This window comes from Octodon degus, unplaced genomic scaffold (assembly GCF_000260255.1).
Source record: "Octodon degus isolate 3935 unplaced genomic scaffold, OctDeg1.0 scaffold00129, whole genome shotgun sequence".
NCBI classification, from domain to species: domain Eukaryota; kingdom Metazoa; phylum Chordata; class Mammalia; order Rodentia; family Octodontidae; genus Octodon; species Octodon degus.
In genome coordinates this window covers 3,242,070-3,257,927 of record NW_004524705.1, presented here as the reverse complement: position 1 = coordinate 3,257,927, position 15,858 = coordinate 3,242,070, and the positions used below count along the sequence as shown (strand labels likewise).

At 37.8% G+C, this 15,858-nt stretch overlaps 1 protein-coding gene across 1 annotated transcript in view; it reads right to left on the bottom strand.

Moving 5' to 3' along the window:
- Xrcc4 (X-ray repair cross complementing 4) overlaps positions 1-15,858 on the bottom strand; it is a 271,168-nt gene that overhangs the window by 124,958 nt on the left and 130,352 nt on the right. The window contains exon 4 of the mRNA XM_023700978.1: positions 6,639-6,805. Within this exon, the coding sequence (XP_023556746.1) occupies positions 6,639-6,805 (167 nt within the window). The remainder of the gene's footprint in view (positions 1-6,638; positions 6,806-15,858) is intronic.

The following is a 15,858-nucleotide window of genomic DNA, read 5'->3' as shown; positions in this document are numbered from 1 at the left end:
CCCACAGACACCGTGTCCACGGGGACCCGGTGGGCTTGCCCCATTCTGTGAACACCCACAGACACCGTGTCCACGGGGACCCGGTGGGCTTGCCCCATTCTGTGAACACCCACAGACGCCAGCGGCTGGGGCTACCTCTAGAAGCTGATGTCTGCCACTCTTGGACCTACCACATGCAAGCTACTGCCCACTTACGCTGTGATCTGATACTTCACTGCTGGGCACATCGCTATGGCCGGAGATACAGCCGGGGAGGGAGTGCAGCCACACTCATGCCTTAGCTTGCTCGCTCTTGGATCTGCACAGCTTCTTGGCCACCAGTGACTGGTAGGCCATGGGGAATGGCTGTTAAGGGTCACGCCATCACAGCCAGGCACTTGGCTGTTCCTGGCCTTCCTCTGAAGGGACACAGCTGAGTGGGAATATTGACAGGGATATCTTACATGGAAATGGAAGCCAGTAATTCGAAACACAGTCCCATGTCTTTGATTAACTGAGAACGTCTTTTGAGAAATACATCATTTGGTAATTTGGGTTTTGTACAACCACCACATGGAGTATATGTACACAAATCTAGTGGGAATAGTTATTGGTGGCTAACCTATGGCGCATGTGCCGTAGCTGGCTGTTTCTTTTCATTGAGTGTTTAAAAGGTTCACCACCACACTAAACTTGAGGCACATGAGCACACTGCTGGTGTCTCACAGAATACTGATCTATGGAACCTTTTTGATTAAGCAAGCAGGAAAAGGATACTTTAAATAATAAAAAGTACAGTGGAGTAAATAAGCTAGCAGCTCACTTGTTTATCATTGTTATCAAATACTATGTGCTTGCCATACAGGATTGTGCTATATTTAAGCAACTGGCCACATAGTAGGTTTGCTTACACTGGGAGCAAGTCACACATGTGTAAACACACCACCGGTGTGCTATGAATGCAGCGCCTCTCCACGCTCGGAGAGCTGCATCGCTGGGCTGCAGGGACCCTCTCGCCGCTGTGCACTGCACCTGCTGATGCCCGAAACATCATCACACCCCACATGACTGGCTGTGTTTTCTATCCACTTCATACTACTCATCAGTTTAGCAATAAATTTCATCTCCATTGGCTTTTCTAAAATTTTGCTAGAAAAATTGTCAACATAACAGTATTTCTTTCATCAAGCAGTGTTCTCTGAAAAAAAGACTACATCAGAAAATTTGGGAAAAAATAGATCCAAAAATGAAGCAGCGCTGCTAAGGCTGGCGCTCATTTTGAGCAGGGAAAGGTAACCGCATCTATGGTCAGATACAAAGCATTACGTAAGCATGCTTTCATCTTTGTGCACTATTTTCTAACATGGTACAGATTTTAATGTGTGAATAGAACATACACACATAAAATATACAATAAAAATCTTGTATATTATGCCATCTTAAATAACTTTTTAGAAATGGCAACTAATTAGTAATTTATAATTAAATCCATATTTAATTTCCATATAAATCATTTCAAAAATTCTCGATTAAAAGATTATATATACATATCAAATATCAAGCTCATCCTTAAAACTGTTAAAGTTAGCATTTTACAATATATTAACACTTAAAATATCAAAATAAAATCTCATATAATTCACATAAAATATTTTGTTAACCTAATTACCAGTGTCAGAACTATATCATCAAAGATACCATCATTTCTGTGACAGGTAAGAAAAGTAAAAGAGCAAATTAAATATCATGTGAGTTAAGTGTGGCTGGTTTCAGCAAATCTTTAAAGTCTTTTTGCAATCAAACTTATAATCACCAAACTGGACAAACCTTCCCAGAAAAGTTGGTGGCAGCTGGCTAAGATAAAATAAAAGTATAAATAGTCACAGAACATGAATTTACCATCACACTCTCAACAGATTTCGAGAATGGCACATATTCAATATCCAGTCACTGGGACACGCACAGAATCTGCCCCACCTTGTCTAGTGCCAGTCTTTTCTGTAACATTAGGTGCTAACTTGCCTTCCTGCAAACCCTGTGCCTCAAGGTTTGGGGAGGAATTATTAGGTGAGAACCTGCACTTGGGGAGACAGAGCACTCAGGGCTATGTCTAGTGACACCAAGAGGAAGCCCACATACACCTAGAGCAGACCACAGCATCTCCATGAGGAGACTCAAACTGGATAAAGCCATAAATGATACCAAGCAGGAAAGGCCTGGTGACACTTCACGCTTTCCTCACTCACTACTGTAATGGTTCATTCAGTAACCTTAGCAGTGAGGTACCAAGAACCTCAGCCAAAAATAACGACTTCTAAAAGTAGAGAAAACTAGAAAAATTAAGTGAAAAAAATAAGTAGAGAAAAGTAATTGATATTAATAAAATATTTCAGGGTGACAAAACCATCAAGAAACACTTCAAAATCAGTAAGAAAATAGAGTGAAGACACAGGAATATCATGCAGAAATAAAATCCCAAATAAAATGACACGTTAAATGAAAGCTGAAAATAAAAGATTCATAAATGTGAACATGTGTTACAAAAAACAGTATAGTAATCATGATATTAATAATCCCTCCTAGCCAAATTCATATCTAGGTCAGGGTCGTACAGCAGAAGAAAATCTGGGCAGAATTGAGAAGCCAAAGGATGTCAGAAAGAACTGGACAAGCAAGCAGTGGTGAAGATTTAATAAGGCTTTAAGCCACGGACAAGATGGTGAACAGCTGTTCCTCATCCTTTCTGATGACAGAACAAGAGGAAATGGCCTTCAACTATGCCATGAAGGATTCTGATTACCAAAAGATGGAAGGGGGGCTTTCTGGCTGCGGCTGCTCTATGACACTGTGAAGGGCTATAAGGAAACATGACGCTATCTCTTGGGTTCTTTAAAAAATCAAACTGAATTCATCTGGAGATAATATGATTCCATCTAGAAAGCCGAAAGACAAAGTGAAAGAGCTTTTCAAGGTCTTCTAATGATTCCATGAGTGTCAACTCAATGCACTGAAAACTGCCTCCAATTATGGGTCTAATAACTATAACTCAGAATAAAGCCAGAGAATTTCTAAATTGATGTCTGAGAGCAAACAAAAGACCTATTCAGCAACATGCAACTTGAGAGCTGTTATTTGAAATTAAGTAGGAAAACCCAGTGAAATAAATATAGCTAATAACCTGGCTATTCGTATACGAGTTCTCTAATGTCTCTTGCTTTGTTTAAAATTGCACAGTATTAATCCAGTACTGTCACTTGTGCAAAATGGAGCAAAACCACAATTACTAAACAGCAACTAATTACAACTAATAGCAAATATACACGTGAAGCTCTACACATCAGAGCCCACTATTTACTATACCTATAATTTCTCATCCTCATTCAAGCCATGTTTATATCATTCCAAATGGAAATGTCTTTCTAGTTGGCTGTGATCAAAACAGTAATCCACATTCAAATACCAAAATACATGCAAAAAAAGGTCACAGAACGTAAAGGAAAAAAATGTCCACAACTCTGGAAATATACTACATACAGTATTTTACTTCAGCTTCTCCTGCTAGATGCTCTCTTTTTTTGTAAACAATGGGGTAACAATCACATTTTTGGTAATGCACATTCTGAGCTTTAATAGATTGTGAACATTTCAGTGTTAATGAGTGCATGCATTCGTGAATAATCTTTATTAGTATTATAGAGCATTTGGCATCAAATATATGCCAGAGCTGTAGCTCTCAGGGAATCCTACCCTTGTGTCCTTCCTTCCCTCTGCCACACCACCTTGCCTTCACATATAGTTCGTGGAACTTCATGAAATACTTTTGGCAAGAAGTGGCTGATCACAGCGAGACACCCATAGAAAAGCAGTCCACCTGGAAAACAAGCCTGGGGTTGGGCTTCACACCACGGCTCCGTACCTAACACTCCTCAGGCTTCTATGTCCCCAGTTACCCAATTCAGTACACACACATCCTACTTCTAAATTCTCTAGAACAGCAGTGGCAAGTCTATGCATGCGTTCCACAGTGGGCACACAGAGTCCCCTCTGTTGGCACACTAGCCAGGGCATCCCAGCATCACACCAGCAGCCAAGCACTCAGGTCTAATCGCAGTGTGGCATTTTGCATTTGGGTTGCAGTTCAGGCACTCGGTCTCTAAATGATTCGCCACGACTGCTCTAAACACTTTGCCAATACTACTGCTCTATAGAAACTGGAGCTGCACATACTTTGCTCATTTTCCAGGACAGTAAGACCCTGGGGAGGGGACCTAAGGAGAGTCCCGTTTGGCCAAGACAAGACAAAGACACATTCACAACTCCTTAATGTGGCCACTCTCCATTCGCTGAGGACAGCAAAGCACATTTGGGAATGCATAAAAGCACTAATCGAACAAGCAAAATCCTGGCATGCTGGAGTGGACTCTGCTCCTCCTGCAGCTTCACCTCAATGTCACACACAGAAGCATCTGAGCCAGCACCAAAGACGGCTGCAGCAGCACAGTAAGGTAAGCGACAGGGGACATGCTGTGCTTGGACCTCACAGGAAATCCCAAGCCACAGTGAGACAAAAGCGTTTTCTGGGCAGTTCAGAAAGAGCAAATCAAACATCTGTGCTCCACATAATTCATGCGCCCCACACAGATGCTGCTTCACAGCACAGGGTGCGACTGTCTCTCGGCCTGTCCTTCAATTCCAGGGCAGCGGTGCTGAATACTGATGAGACAATAGCTCTTTCAACCTCTGGCAGACATTTGAAAGCAATTTGCTCAAGTACGGAGTACCCAGTCTGCATTTCTGTGGGAAATTCATGGGTCAGATCTCCTTGTACCCACATACTTTTGAGTTTTAAATATAAAAATATGATGGCTTATCATGACCACAGTGCATCTCTTTTAATTTGATTCATTTCATATATAAAATAGAAAAGCACACCCAAACTATAGATATAAACCTGAAAAATGCTTTGTAGCACACACATTTCATCCAAATTCGCATCACAAAAGATAAAGGGAAAAATTTCATTTCTACATGGCGTCATAATATACAGACTTTGAAGGGGGCTCGTTCTGGTATCATTTACATATTGCTACACATAATTGGGGATAAGGTTAATTTAGAGCTAACAGACAATATAAATGCTTCCTTCAAAAAATAAATGAAAACTAAATATAGCGAAATATTAGTAAGTGAATTTTACATGGTTTGCACTATTACTGAATATTACTGAATGTACAGAAAAATAATCCCTTCCTCCCATTGTGACACACACATGAACTGCTAGAAAGCCCTTTGCTTTGTCTCACCAGTTACCTTATTAGTGTCCTATATTGAGAGCAGTCACAACGCCCACCACACAAAGACTTTAAATAAGATATATGTTCTTATGTGTGAGAGCAAACCGATGAACAGGGAAGTCGACCGGTTGTAGTCGTCATTACACATGCCACATAAATTTATCAAGCATTCCACACACACACAGACATGAGCATATCACATGGTCTCTGTTGGGATATAAGTTCTCAATGTATTTTTTTATTTCCTTCAACTATCTTTTCCATAATAAAACAATGCAAATTATACACTAAGCCAACTGTGAGAATGGACTGAGAAAGTTCATTTTGGAGAAGCTATGGAGCACTGTTTTTCTTCATCACTTAAAAATGAGAGGCAAAAGCCAGGAAAATAGTTTTATTCAGTGGCCACAATTATTTTATCTTTTACAAGTGCTTACAGTATGAACTAACAATCAATCAGGAAAATCTCTTCTTAAAGCTAAAGTAAATATCAACTGATACAGTTGCCATTCTTCGATTCCAAAATAGAAATCAGTGTTTCATGGGCAGCATATATGCTAAGTACCTACCACTGTGCACATCATTTATGGGCCAAACCTTACCACTTTATTTTTTATTAATATTACAATAATGGGTTTAGATCCTTAAGAATAGTTTCTTACTGTTCATAAACCTGTTAGTGCTACCAAAATACTAAGTGATCCAAAATTGCTAATATACTCTTATCATGTCCAATAGTCACTTGGTCTAACAATATCAAGAAAGGTATAAGGCCCAGTGAGATAGCTCAGCGGACCCAGTGCCTGCTTAAGCAAGCACATGGACTAGGGTCTGATCCCCAGCACCTGGGCGCAGTGAGCTGGCCACCAAAACTGGGCATGGTGGCACACGCCTGTAATCCCTATGCTGGGGAGGCTGAAAACAGGAGGATTATCATGAGTCCCGAGCTGTGTACTGAGGCCATGTACCAAATACATTTTTAAAAAGAAGGGCCAGTGATATAACTCATTAGACTAAGTGCTTGCTTAAGTAAGCACAGGGGCCAGGGTTTGATCCCCGGCACTGCATGCCACCCTGGCCCATCCTGGGGCACGTGAGCCAGCGATGGAGTCTGGGCATGGTGGCCCATGCCTGTAACTAATCCCAGCACCAGGGAAGCAGAAATCAGGAGGATCACTATTAGTCTGAGCTCCATAGTGAGACCCTGCACACCCACACACACACACACACACAAAAAAACTTTAAAAAAAGAAAGGTACGAATAGTAACAGCCTGCGGGTATGACACACATAGAAATCACTGCCTTGGGCCCACACGGTACAGAGCGCGCTGGGGCTCTCGCCCCGTGAGCACACAGGTACGCACCGGCTCTCAACATCATTCCAGTCTCTCAGGAGTCTTTCATTTTCTCTCTGTAGTTGCTCACTTTGGGCTTTGTTTTCTGCGATGCTGTCCAAACAGTAACAAAGAAGTTCTCTAATGACCTCAGCTGGGTTCTCAGCTTTCTGTAAGTCGAAGGAACCAAGCCTAAACTGAAATGGAAGGAAAACAGGATTGCTTGCAGGATAGTATCAAGTTGAGCAGTCTGGTCTGTTAAACATACACAATTCAGTTAGAGGGGGGAAAAGTACAAGATTCAAATCAGTGCATTTGTCACATATTAATGCAGTGGACAAAAAAATCCTGAGCTACTTCCTACTTTAAGTTTCTCACATAAATCAACAAATAACCTAAAAATAATCTTTTTAATCTTTACAAGTTTTACAAATCTTTACACTTCCTAGTAGAAAAAAAAAGGCAACATAAATATCAGGCATACTATACCATCTGTCAACTAAAGTCTGATTTAAGTCACTCTGCTCAGAATAAGAAAAGGAATTGGATATGAGGAGAAAAAGGATACAGCCATGTGATTATCCCTGTGACTCAGTAACTATCAATAGTGAACTGGAATTACTGAAGAAATATCAAAATTCTGATAGTAGTTAACAGAAAGACAATTTCGGAAAAGTAACAAACCTACGAACACCACACAGCAATTGCTCTTTTATTCAAAGATGAAAACTAATTACTGTAAATTGGCAATGATGATGTTAAGCATCAAACTTGATTGCTTTCACCTAACAGTAAGACTTAAAAGTATGGCGATTTCTCTACTCAGGGACATGTTCAAATAAAATAGTAAAATACAGTGTTCATGGGAGGAAGGTGATATATGCGCTGCTCATTCGGCTGATAAGAACAGTGAAATGCAAACAATGGTAATAACAATTATAATTATCTTTAACATTAAAATTACAATTATTAGAACAAATGAAAAACTATTATCCTGTGGTTGCCAGGTCTGGTGAAGTATGCCAGTGCAGCGGAGCGCACGCGCAAGCGCATCTGCGCATCACCCTCGCCCCTGCGTGGAGGAGCAAGCTGAGGCTCAGAGCGGCCTCCTAAGTACTGCAGGGTAGAGTCGACGTGCTGCTGCCCCTGGTGCTATCCTACCTTCTGATATAGAAGGCAATCTGCCTAGGCACATAGCAAGAGACGGGATCGGTTCAGAACCGGTTTATATGTTTGAAAAGATTTTAATGCACTACGTAGTATATGAATAAAGCCAAGAGTCCGTCGTTTGTGTTTGGGGAGCTTTGGCTTTTGCCTCTGAGGTCACTAATTTCCTTTATGTCATGGATGCACTGTGAGTATCTACAAAATATATCACTTTTAAAAGTTTTACTTGGACTGGTGAGATGGCTCAGTGGTCTAAAGCACCTTCTTAGAACAAGCTTAACAAAGCACAGGGACCGCAGTTCAATCCCCCAGCACGACATGCCAGCCAGCCCCGCCCCCCCGTGGGCTGAGCTAACTACACACACACACACACACACACACACACACACACACAAAATAAATAAAAAATAAATAAAAGTTTTACTTAAAATGTTACAGATTGAGAAGTACTTAACAGTGGTTGAATTTTTTTAATATGGGCAGTGTGAGAAGTTTTATTTATTTGGTTTTATGTAACAGTATAGAAAAAAATAAAAATTTAAAGGAAGACACAAAGCTTTAGTGTTGAGAACTTTATGTATAGAAGAAATTCTCTTACATAAAAATATTGATTTTCTTCTTTTTCTTTTTTTGTATTTTAGGACAGGGTCTACAGGGTCTCACTACATAGATCGGACTCGTAGTGATCCTCCTGTATTCAGCCTCCCAGCGCGCCACCATGCCTAGTCTCAGCTGCGTCTCAGCGTGCCCTGGGGACGGGACTAGCACAAGAGGCTAGGGATCTTCTTAATAAATGAAATTTCTCCATAATACTGTAAGTTTTGAGTTCTTTTTATTTTAGAGAAAAAAGACAAACAAACCATGAAACTGATTTTCAGAACTGTTTAGTATGACAGTTGCAATAATGTTTGCATTGAGTATTGTTGTTTTCACAATAGTTAATCACAGTACAAGACAGAGGCATGGTATCTTGTCTAAACAATATACGCACAAAGCATTCTTTTCATGAAACTAATAGAAGTGAGCTACATAACCATCTTAACTGTTTTGTGTAAACATACTGTTTGCTTCCTTTTCCCTTTCTTCCTTTCTCCTTTCCGCATCACAGTTTGTCTTTTCTTTTTAATGGTTTCTTCCCAGTTCTAGCCTATCTATTGCACACTCTGGTTTCCACCTTCTTACTCAGTTTCTCACACTACTGAAACAACAGGATATTTACTCATGTGGGTCTGATTTGTTTCACTTTTGAGTATAGTCTTGAGTTGCATCCATTTACCTATGAAGGTTTCCAGTTTATCTTTCTTTAAAGCAGAGTAGTACTCTATTACATAAAAAAGTTTTTATTCATTCCTCTATTTAAGGATATCTCAGATTTGCAAGATTTAGTTACCCAAAAGATACAGCTATAAACACAGGTGCACATACATCAATGTGCTATGATCTTTTTAATTCTTCTGAGAAGCTACCCAGAAGGGGAATATCTGGGTTGAATGAGACCTCTAATCCTAGTTTTTTTAAAGACTCTCCACACTGATTTCCACAGTGGTTGCAGCAGCCTACATCCACATTCACATGAACAGAGAATCCTTTTCCCCCAGTATTTGTCATCAGTTGATTTTTTTTTTTTTTAATGACAGCTATCTTTCTGGGGTGAGGTAGAATCCCAGTGTTGCTTAAATTTGCATTTCCAGAATGACCAATGATGTTAAACATTTTTTCATGTATTTATTTGCCATTCATATGTCTTTGAGAAGTGTGTATTCATCTCAGATTTCCATTCGTGGATTGGGTCTCTGAATGTGGGGGTCTGATTTTTTTTCAATTCTTTATATATCCTAGATATAAGTCCTTTGTCTGAGGGAACACTGACATAATTTTTTCCCATTCTGTTTGGGTTTTTTGGGGGTTTTTTGTAATCTCTGCCTACATCTATATCTTTGAAATCTCTGCCTATTTTTCCTTCCAGTAAATTTAATGCTTCTATTTTAATATTTTGATTTTTGATCCCCATTTTGAATTTAGTGCATGGTGACAGACATGGATCCAGTTTCATTCTTGGGCATGTGAAGAGCCAGCTTGTTCAGCACCATTTACTTTAAAGCTGCTGTCTGTCTTCCAGTGAGGATGTTGGGCTCCTTGGTGAAGATCAGGTGGACGAGTACACCTGGGGATGTGACTGCATCTTTTATTCTGTCCCACTGACCCACAGGTTTGCTGTGGTTTTTGTCAGTACCATGCTGATTTTATCACAGTAGCTTTGTAATATAAAAATAAGCACCCGGTTCCGAAAAAAAAAAAAAAAAAGTCACCAATTTAGCAAAAATAAGCAGCTAGTATTATATTAAATGACCAGTAACTGAAAGCTTGCATTCTAAAATCAGATACAAGACAAGGAACTCCACTATCACCACTATGATCCAATCCAATTCTTGAAACAGCCAATTAGACAATAGAAAAAAAATAATAAAAGGACTCAAGACAGGAAAAGAAGAAATTAAATTATTACTATTGCAAATGACAGGATATTCTACATAGAAGACCCCCAAAACTCCACCAAAATACTTGTAGATTTGATATCCAAATTCAGTAGTATAGCTGGATACACAGTGGACACTAAAGTCAATAGCATTCCTCTACACAAGTAGCAGACTTGTAGAGAAAGAAATAGGAGAGCACGCCCTTCATTATAACTCCAAATAGTGAAATAGGAATTAATGTAATAGAGGATGTAAAATGTTTGTACAGTGAAAATTACAGGATCCTAAAAAAGGAGACTGAAGGGACCTTCAGAAAGTAGAAAGATATTCTTTGCTCCTGGATAAGAAGAACCAACATAGTGAAAAATAGTCCTTCTCCCAAAACTGCTGTGCAGATTTAACGCAGGCCAATCAAAGTACCATCAACATACACCACAGATCTAGAGTAAACATTCATAAAATTCATTTAGAACCAGAACAGATCTAGAATTGCAAAAGCAATTCCAGGCAAGAAAGACAAGTCAAGGGATATCATAATCTAGTGGTTGAAACACAAAATGATCATAGGAGATAAAAAATATCAACATACACTGATTAGGGGAAAAATTCAAGAGGAAGAGATAAGAGTCATAAATATGTATGCACCAAATATGGGTGCACCTAACTACATAAGGTAAATTTTAAAAGACATGAAAAATCTAGTGACCAGCACTGGGGAGATAGCTCAGAGGACTAAGTGCCTGCTTAGACAAGTGCAGGGACTGGGTTTGATCCTCAGCACCACATACCATGCTCGCATGCCCCCTGTACCAAATGCAAAAATTAAAAAAGAAAAATCTAATAACCAATATCATAATCTTAACGAGATAACTCAACATTCCCTTATTTTAAAAAGATAGGCCAAACGACAAACAAATAGCAAAGAGGTAATAGAACTGAACCAAACCTTTATTTTATTTTATTTTATTTTATTGCCTAGGAGATAGCTCAATAGAATAAACACTTGTCTGGCAAGCGCAGAATCCTGAGTTCAATCCCCAGTACCACAAAAAAAAAAAAAAAAAAAAAAAAAAAAAGAACAACTTTGAACAAATGAATTTAGTAGACATATGCACAGTGTTCCACCCAAAAACATTTTTTTCAGCTACACATGGTACATTTTCTAAAATAGACCACATACTAGTCCATCAATCATGGACATTTAAGTATATGTAAAAAGACCAAAATTATCCCATGCATATTATCTGATCACAGTGCAATTAGGCTGGAAATTATGACAAAATACCCCACAAAACCCCCATAAATGTGTGGAAATTAAATAACACCCTTCTCCCCAAACAAAAGTTACAGAAGAAATTAAACAATATCTACAATCCAATGAAAACTCAAATACAACTTACTCATAGCCAAATCTTTTTCATTGAGATGCAATGAAAGAAATTCTCAGAGGGAAATTTATAGCAGTGAATTCACATATTAGGAAAACAGAGTGAGAACACCTAAATACCATAGTGCTGCACCTCAAGCTTCTAAAAAAGAAGAGCAGGGCCGGGGAGATAGCTCAGTAGAATAAGCACTTGCCTGGCAAGCGCAGGGTCCTGAGTTCAATCCCTGGTACTGCAAAAAATAAAAATAAAAAAGAAGAGCAAACCAAGCTCAAAGTCCAAACATGAGAAAAAATTATGAAGATCAGAGCAGAAATTAATGCAACTGAAAAAAGAAAACAATAGAAACAATTAATGAATCCAAAAGCTGGTTCTTTGAAAGATTAAATAAAATTGATAAGCCCCTAGCCAACCTCCTCAAAAAGAGGAAATAACTCAAATTCAAGCAATAAGGAATGAAAAGAGAGAAATTACTACAGATCCTGTGGAAATTCAGATCATCAACAGCTATTTTGAAAATCTTTACTCTCACAGGATCAAAGACACAGAAGAAATGGACAGATTTCTAGATAGATATAAATTGCCAAAACTGAATCAAGAAGATATAAAAATTCTGAATGACCCAATATTAGACACTGAAATTGAAAAGGTAATTTAAAAAAAAAAACTTACTACCAAAGAAAAGGCATTGATGGTTCACTGCTGAATTCTACAAGAAATTTAGAGAAGATTTAATCTCTATACTCCTCAAACTCATAAATGAAATAGAAAAGATAACCCTTTTAACAAATGGTGCTGGAAAAACTGTCTCTCCACATGTCAAAAACTAAAACTAGACCTGGGCCTATCACCATGTACTAAACTAAAGACAACATGGATTAAAGATCTAAACATTAAAATAAAAACACTAAATCTCCTGGAAGAGAAAGTAGGTAAAAATCTTGAAGACATAGGAGTAGGCAGACAGTTTATGAGCAAAAACCAAACTACATGAGAAATACTGCAAAGAATCAACAACTGGGATCTCACCTCATTGAGAAATTTTTGTATGTCAAAAGAAATCACCAACAGACTGAAAACACAACCACAAATTGGGAAAAAAATTATAACTATCCATCACTCAGACAAAGGACTTCTATCTAAATTACATAAAATAAATAAATAAATAATATAAAGAACTAATAAAAATTGAGCCCCCAAAATTTAAAGTCTCAATCCTAAAATGGGCATGTGAGAGGAATGCACTTTTCACAGGAAAAAAATATAAGAGGCAAATAAATACATGAAACAATGTTCCACAGCACTGGCCATTCAAGAAATGTAAATTAAAACAACACTGAGGTATCATCTCACCCCAGAAACAATGGCTAACATAAAGACATCAACTAATAACAAAGCTAGAGAGGCTGTGAGGAAAAATGAACCCTTCCGAACTACTGGTGGGAATGCAAACTGGTACAACCACTATGGAAATCAGTGTGGAGACTCTTAAAAAAACTAGGTTGGAAAATACATCAACTCAGCTATTCCCCTTCTAGGTATTTTCCTCAAAGAACTGAAAACATCATATCATAGTGATATATGTACACCATGTTTATAGAAGCACAATTTGTCATAGCCGAATCTTTGAAACAACCAAAATTCCCATCACCTGAGGAATGGATAAAAAAGATGTGGCATTTTTACACAATGGAGTATTACTCAAGCATAAAGAAAAACGTGAGGTCTGCAGGTAAATGGATGCAACTAGAGGCTATACTCACAAGTGAAATAAATCAGACCCACATGTGTAAATATTGTATTACCTCTCTAGTATAAGAACATGAAAGAATAAATAAAACCTAGAAAGTATAATAGATATAGTAAAGGAGAAAGAAATTGAACTTAAGGATGAAACAAAAATGAGAGAAAAGATTTTTTAAAAAAAGGATAGAGGGAAAAACATGCAAGTGTTTATACAGGATGGCTAAGATGATTGTACTCATAATTTCCATCAGTTTTTTTTTAAATAGCAGCTAATATTTAGAACTTTCACCTTGAGTAACTCTGTATGATGTTATCTGTGATCTGAGCAACCACTCTGAGTATAGCAATGTGTATTACAAAACACATAGTTGAATACCTCTCATCCTGGTCTTCTAAATGTGTACCTTTTCTAATTATCAATTATTATAATATCTTTAAAATTAATTAAAACAAAAAAGGAAAAAAAATAAGATTTCTTGAAAGCAAGAGCCAATATTCAATTATTTTTCCAATCTTGCATAACTGTATTGGTTAATCTGAGCAACAGATTTGATGATAAAAATAGATAATATAACAACCATTGTTAATTAGCTATTCCTGTTTTGAAAATCTATAACATATGCATTGTTATATATTAGCCTGTTTCTCTCTTTTTTATTTTTGCTTGTTTTTACTCTTCAAAATAAAATAAAGAAAAAAATCACGGTAGTTGAATTCTAAGAGGAAACTTAGTTATGAAATTTATGAATAAAATTATATCACTAAAATAAATATTCAATCTTTGTAATCTAAGTGCAGTTTGAGAAATTATTTCAGTATCACTTAGATGTGTAACTCTAGAAAGAAAGCTTTTTTACACAAATTAGGCTTGCTAACTTACTTTTTGTTTATATATTTTGTGCAGGGTCTCACTACACAGCTCAGACTCACAGGGATCCTCCTGTTTGCAGCATCCCCAGGAATGCTGGCTCAGCACGCCCAGGGTGAGGCCAGGAGGGCGGGTGATGCCAGGGGTCAGACCTCAGTCCCTGCACTTGCCTGCACAGGGACTTAGTCCGCTGAACTATCTCACCGGCCCTTTGCTAACTTGCTTTAAACATTCAGATAGAGAAATATGGATGGAAGATCATTTACCATTATAGAAATCCTGCCAAAAGGTTGATACTGATGCTTCCTAGGTGTTAGGAGGCATTTATTTATATTTGCCTAAAAATGTAAGGAAAAACAACAGGCATTTACATGATATCCCAAGCATATTTCAGAGAATTTAAAAGGAATAAAAATTATTGATGAAGTCACAAAGAAATTATATATAAACTCATATTTGCATTTTCAAAACTAATACCCAGGAAGATCATGTCTGTTTAACACTTTACCATGTCTCTTCTTGTCACTTAACAAAGGAAGAAAAATCACATAATTTTTCCTTTATTTCAGTGAGGACAAATGTTGGCATTAGACTCAGATATTAAGCAACCTGTATTAAGCAACCTGAAAAATGTCTAAGCAAAAATACTTCAAACTACATTACGAGATCTATTCAGCTTAAGTCACGTCACATTATTTGTCACACCTTGTTTTGAAATTTCTCCTAAGTTAGTATAAAATTGCCAAAAGCACTTATAATTTTTCATAATAATGAAAATGTATCCTTTAACAAGCACATTTAAATAAGGAAGAATTATTTCTGTAAAAAAAATAAAAGAAAATGTGAGCATCTATCTTGGAAGTTCTATGAATATAAACACAAATGTTAAAGACAAAAATCATCCACAGAAAATTATTTTCTTGAGTTGCTATAAAATAAAAATAAGCTTTTATTTTATTTTTAGGCAATAGAATACATTATTATCAAAACAAGTCCATAATTACTCTGTATTCTCTTATTATCAAAATTGACAGGTTTCACAAATAAAGACAATTTGAAAAAAGAAAAAAAATTATCACTTGTATATTTCAAAATGTCAAATGAATGAAGAATTTACCCACAATTTGATATTGAATGAATCATTTATAAAATACAAATGCAAAAATAAACCCAAGTCCTTCTCCCTACAGTATTCTTACATAGCAGAGAAAGGAAAGAGAGAGAGAGAGAGAGAGAGAGAGAGAGAGAGGAGAGAACAAAAAGAAAAGACTAATTCTAAATCATTAATAAGCATGACTGTGAAAATATCACTCAAGACCCAGTACCTAGCCCAGGCCCAGTGAGTGTATGGGAGAGCTTCTGGCTAACCTGCGAGAGCAGGACCTACTTGTCCCAGCCCAGGTGCAGCGTGGGTGACACCCATTTTTACCCTCTTGGGACATCCCCTATCACTCCGTAATACTCCCCACACACACCCCATCCAAGAGTAGGAATTTCAGTTGCGTTATGAGAACCCCCAGATCCAGTCCTAGTCCAGACCCGGTGAGTGTGTGGGAGAGGTGCTTCTACCCCTACTCCACTTTGTTCCCTGCAGAATCAGCTCAGGC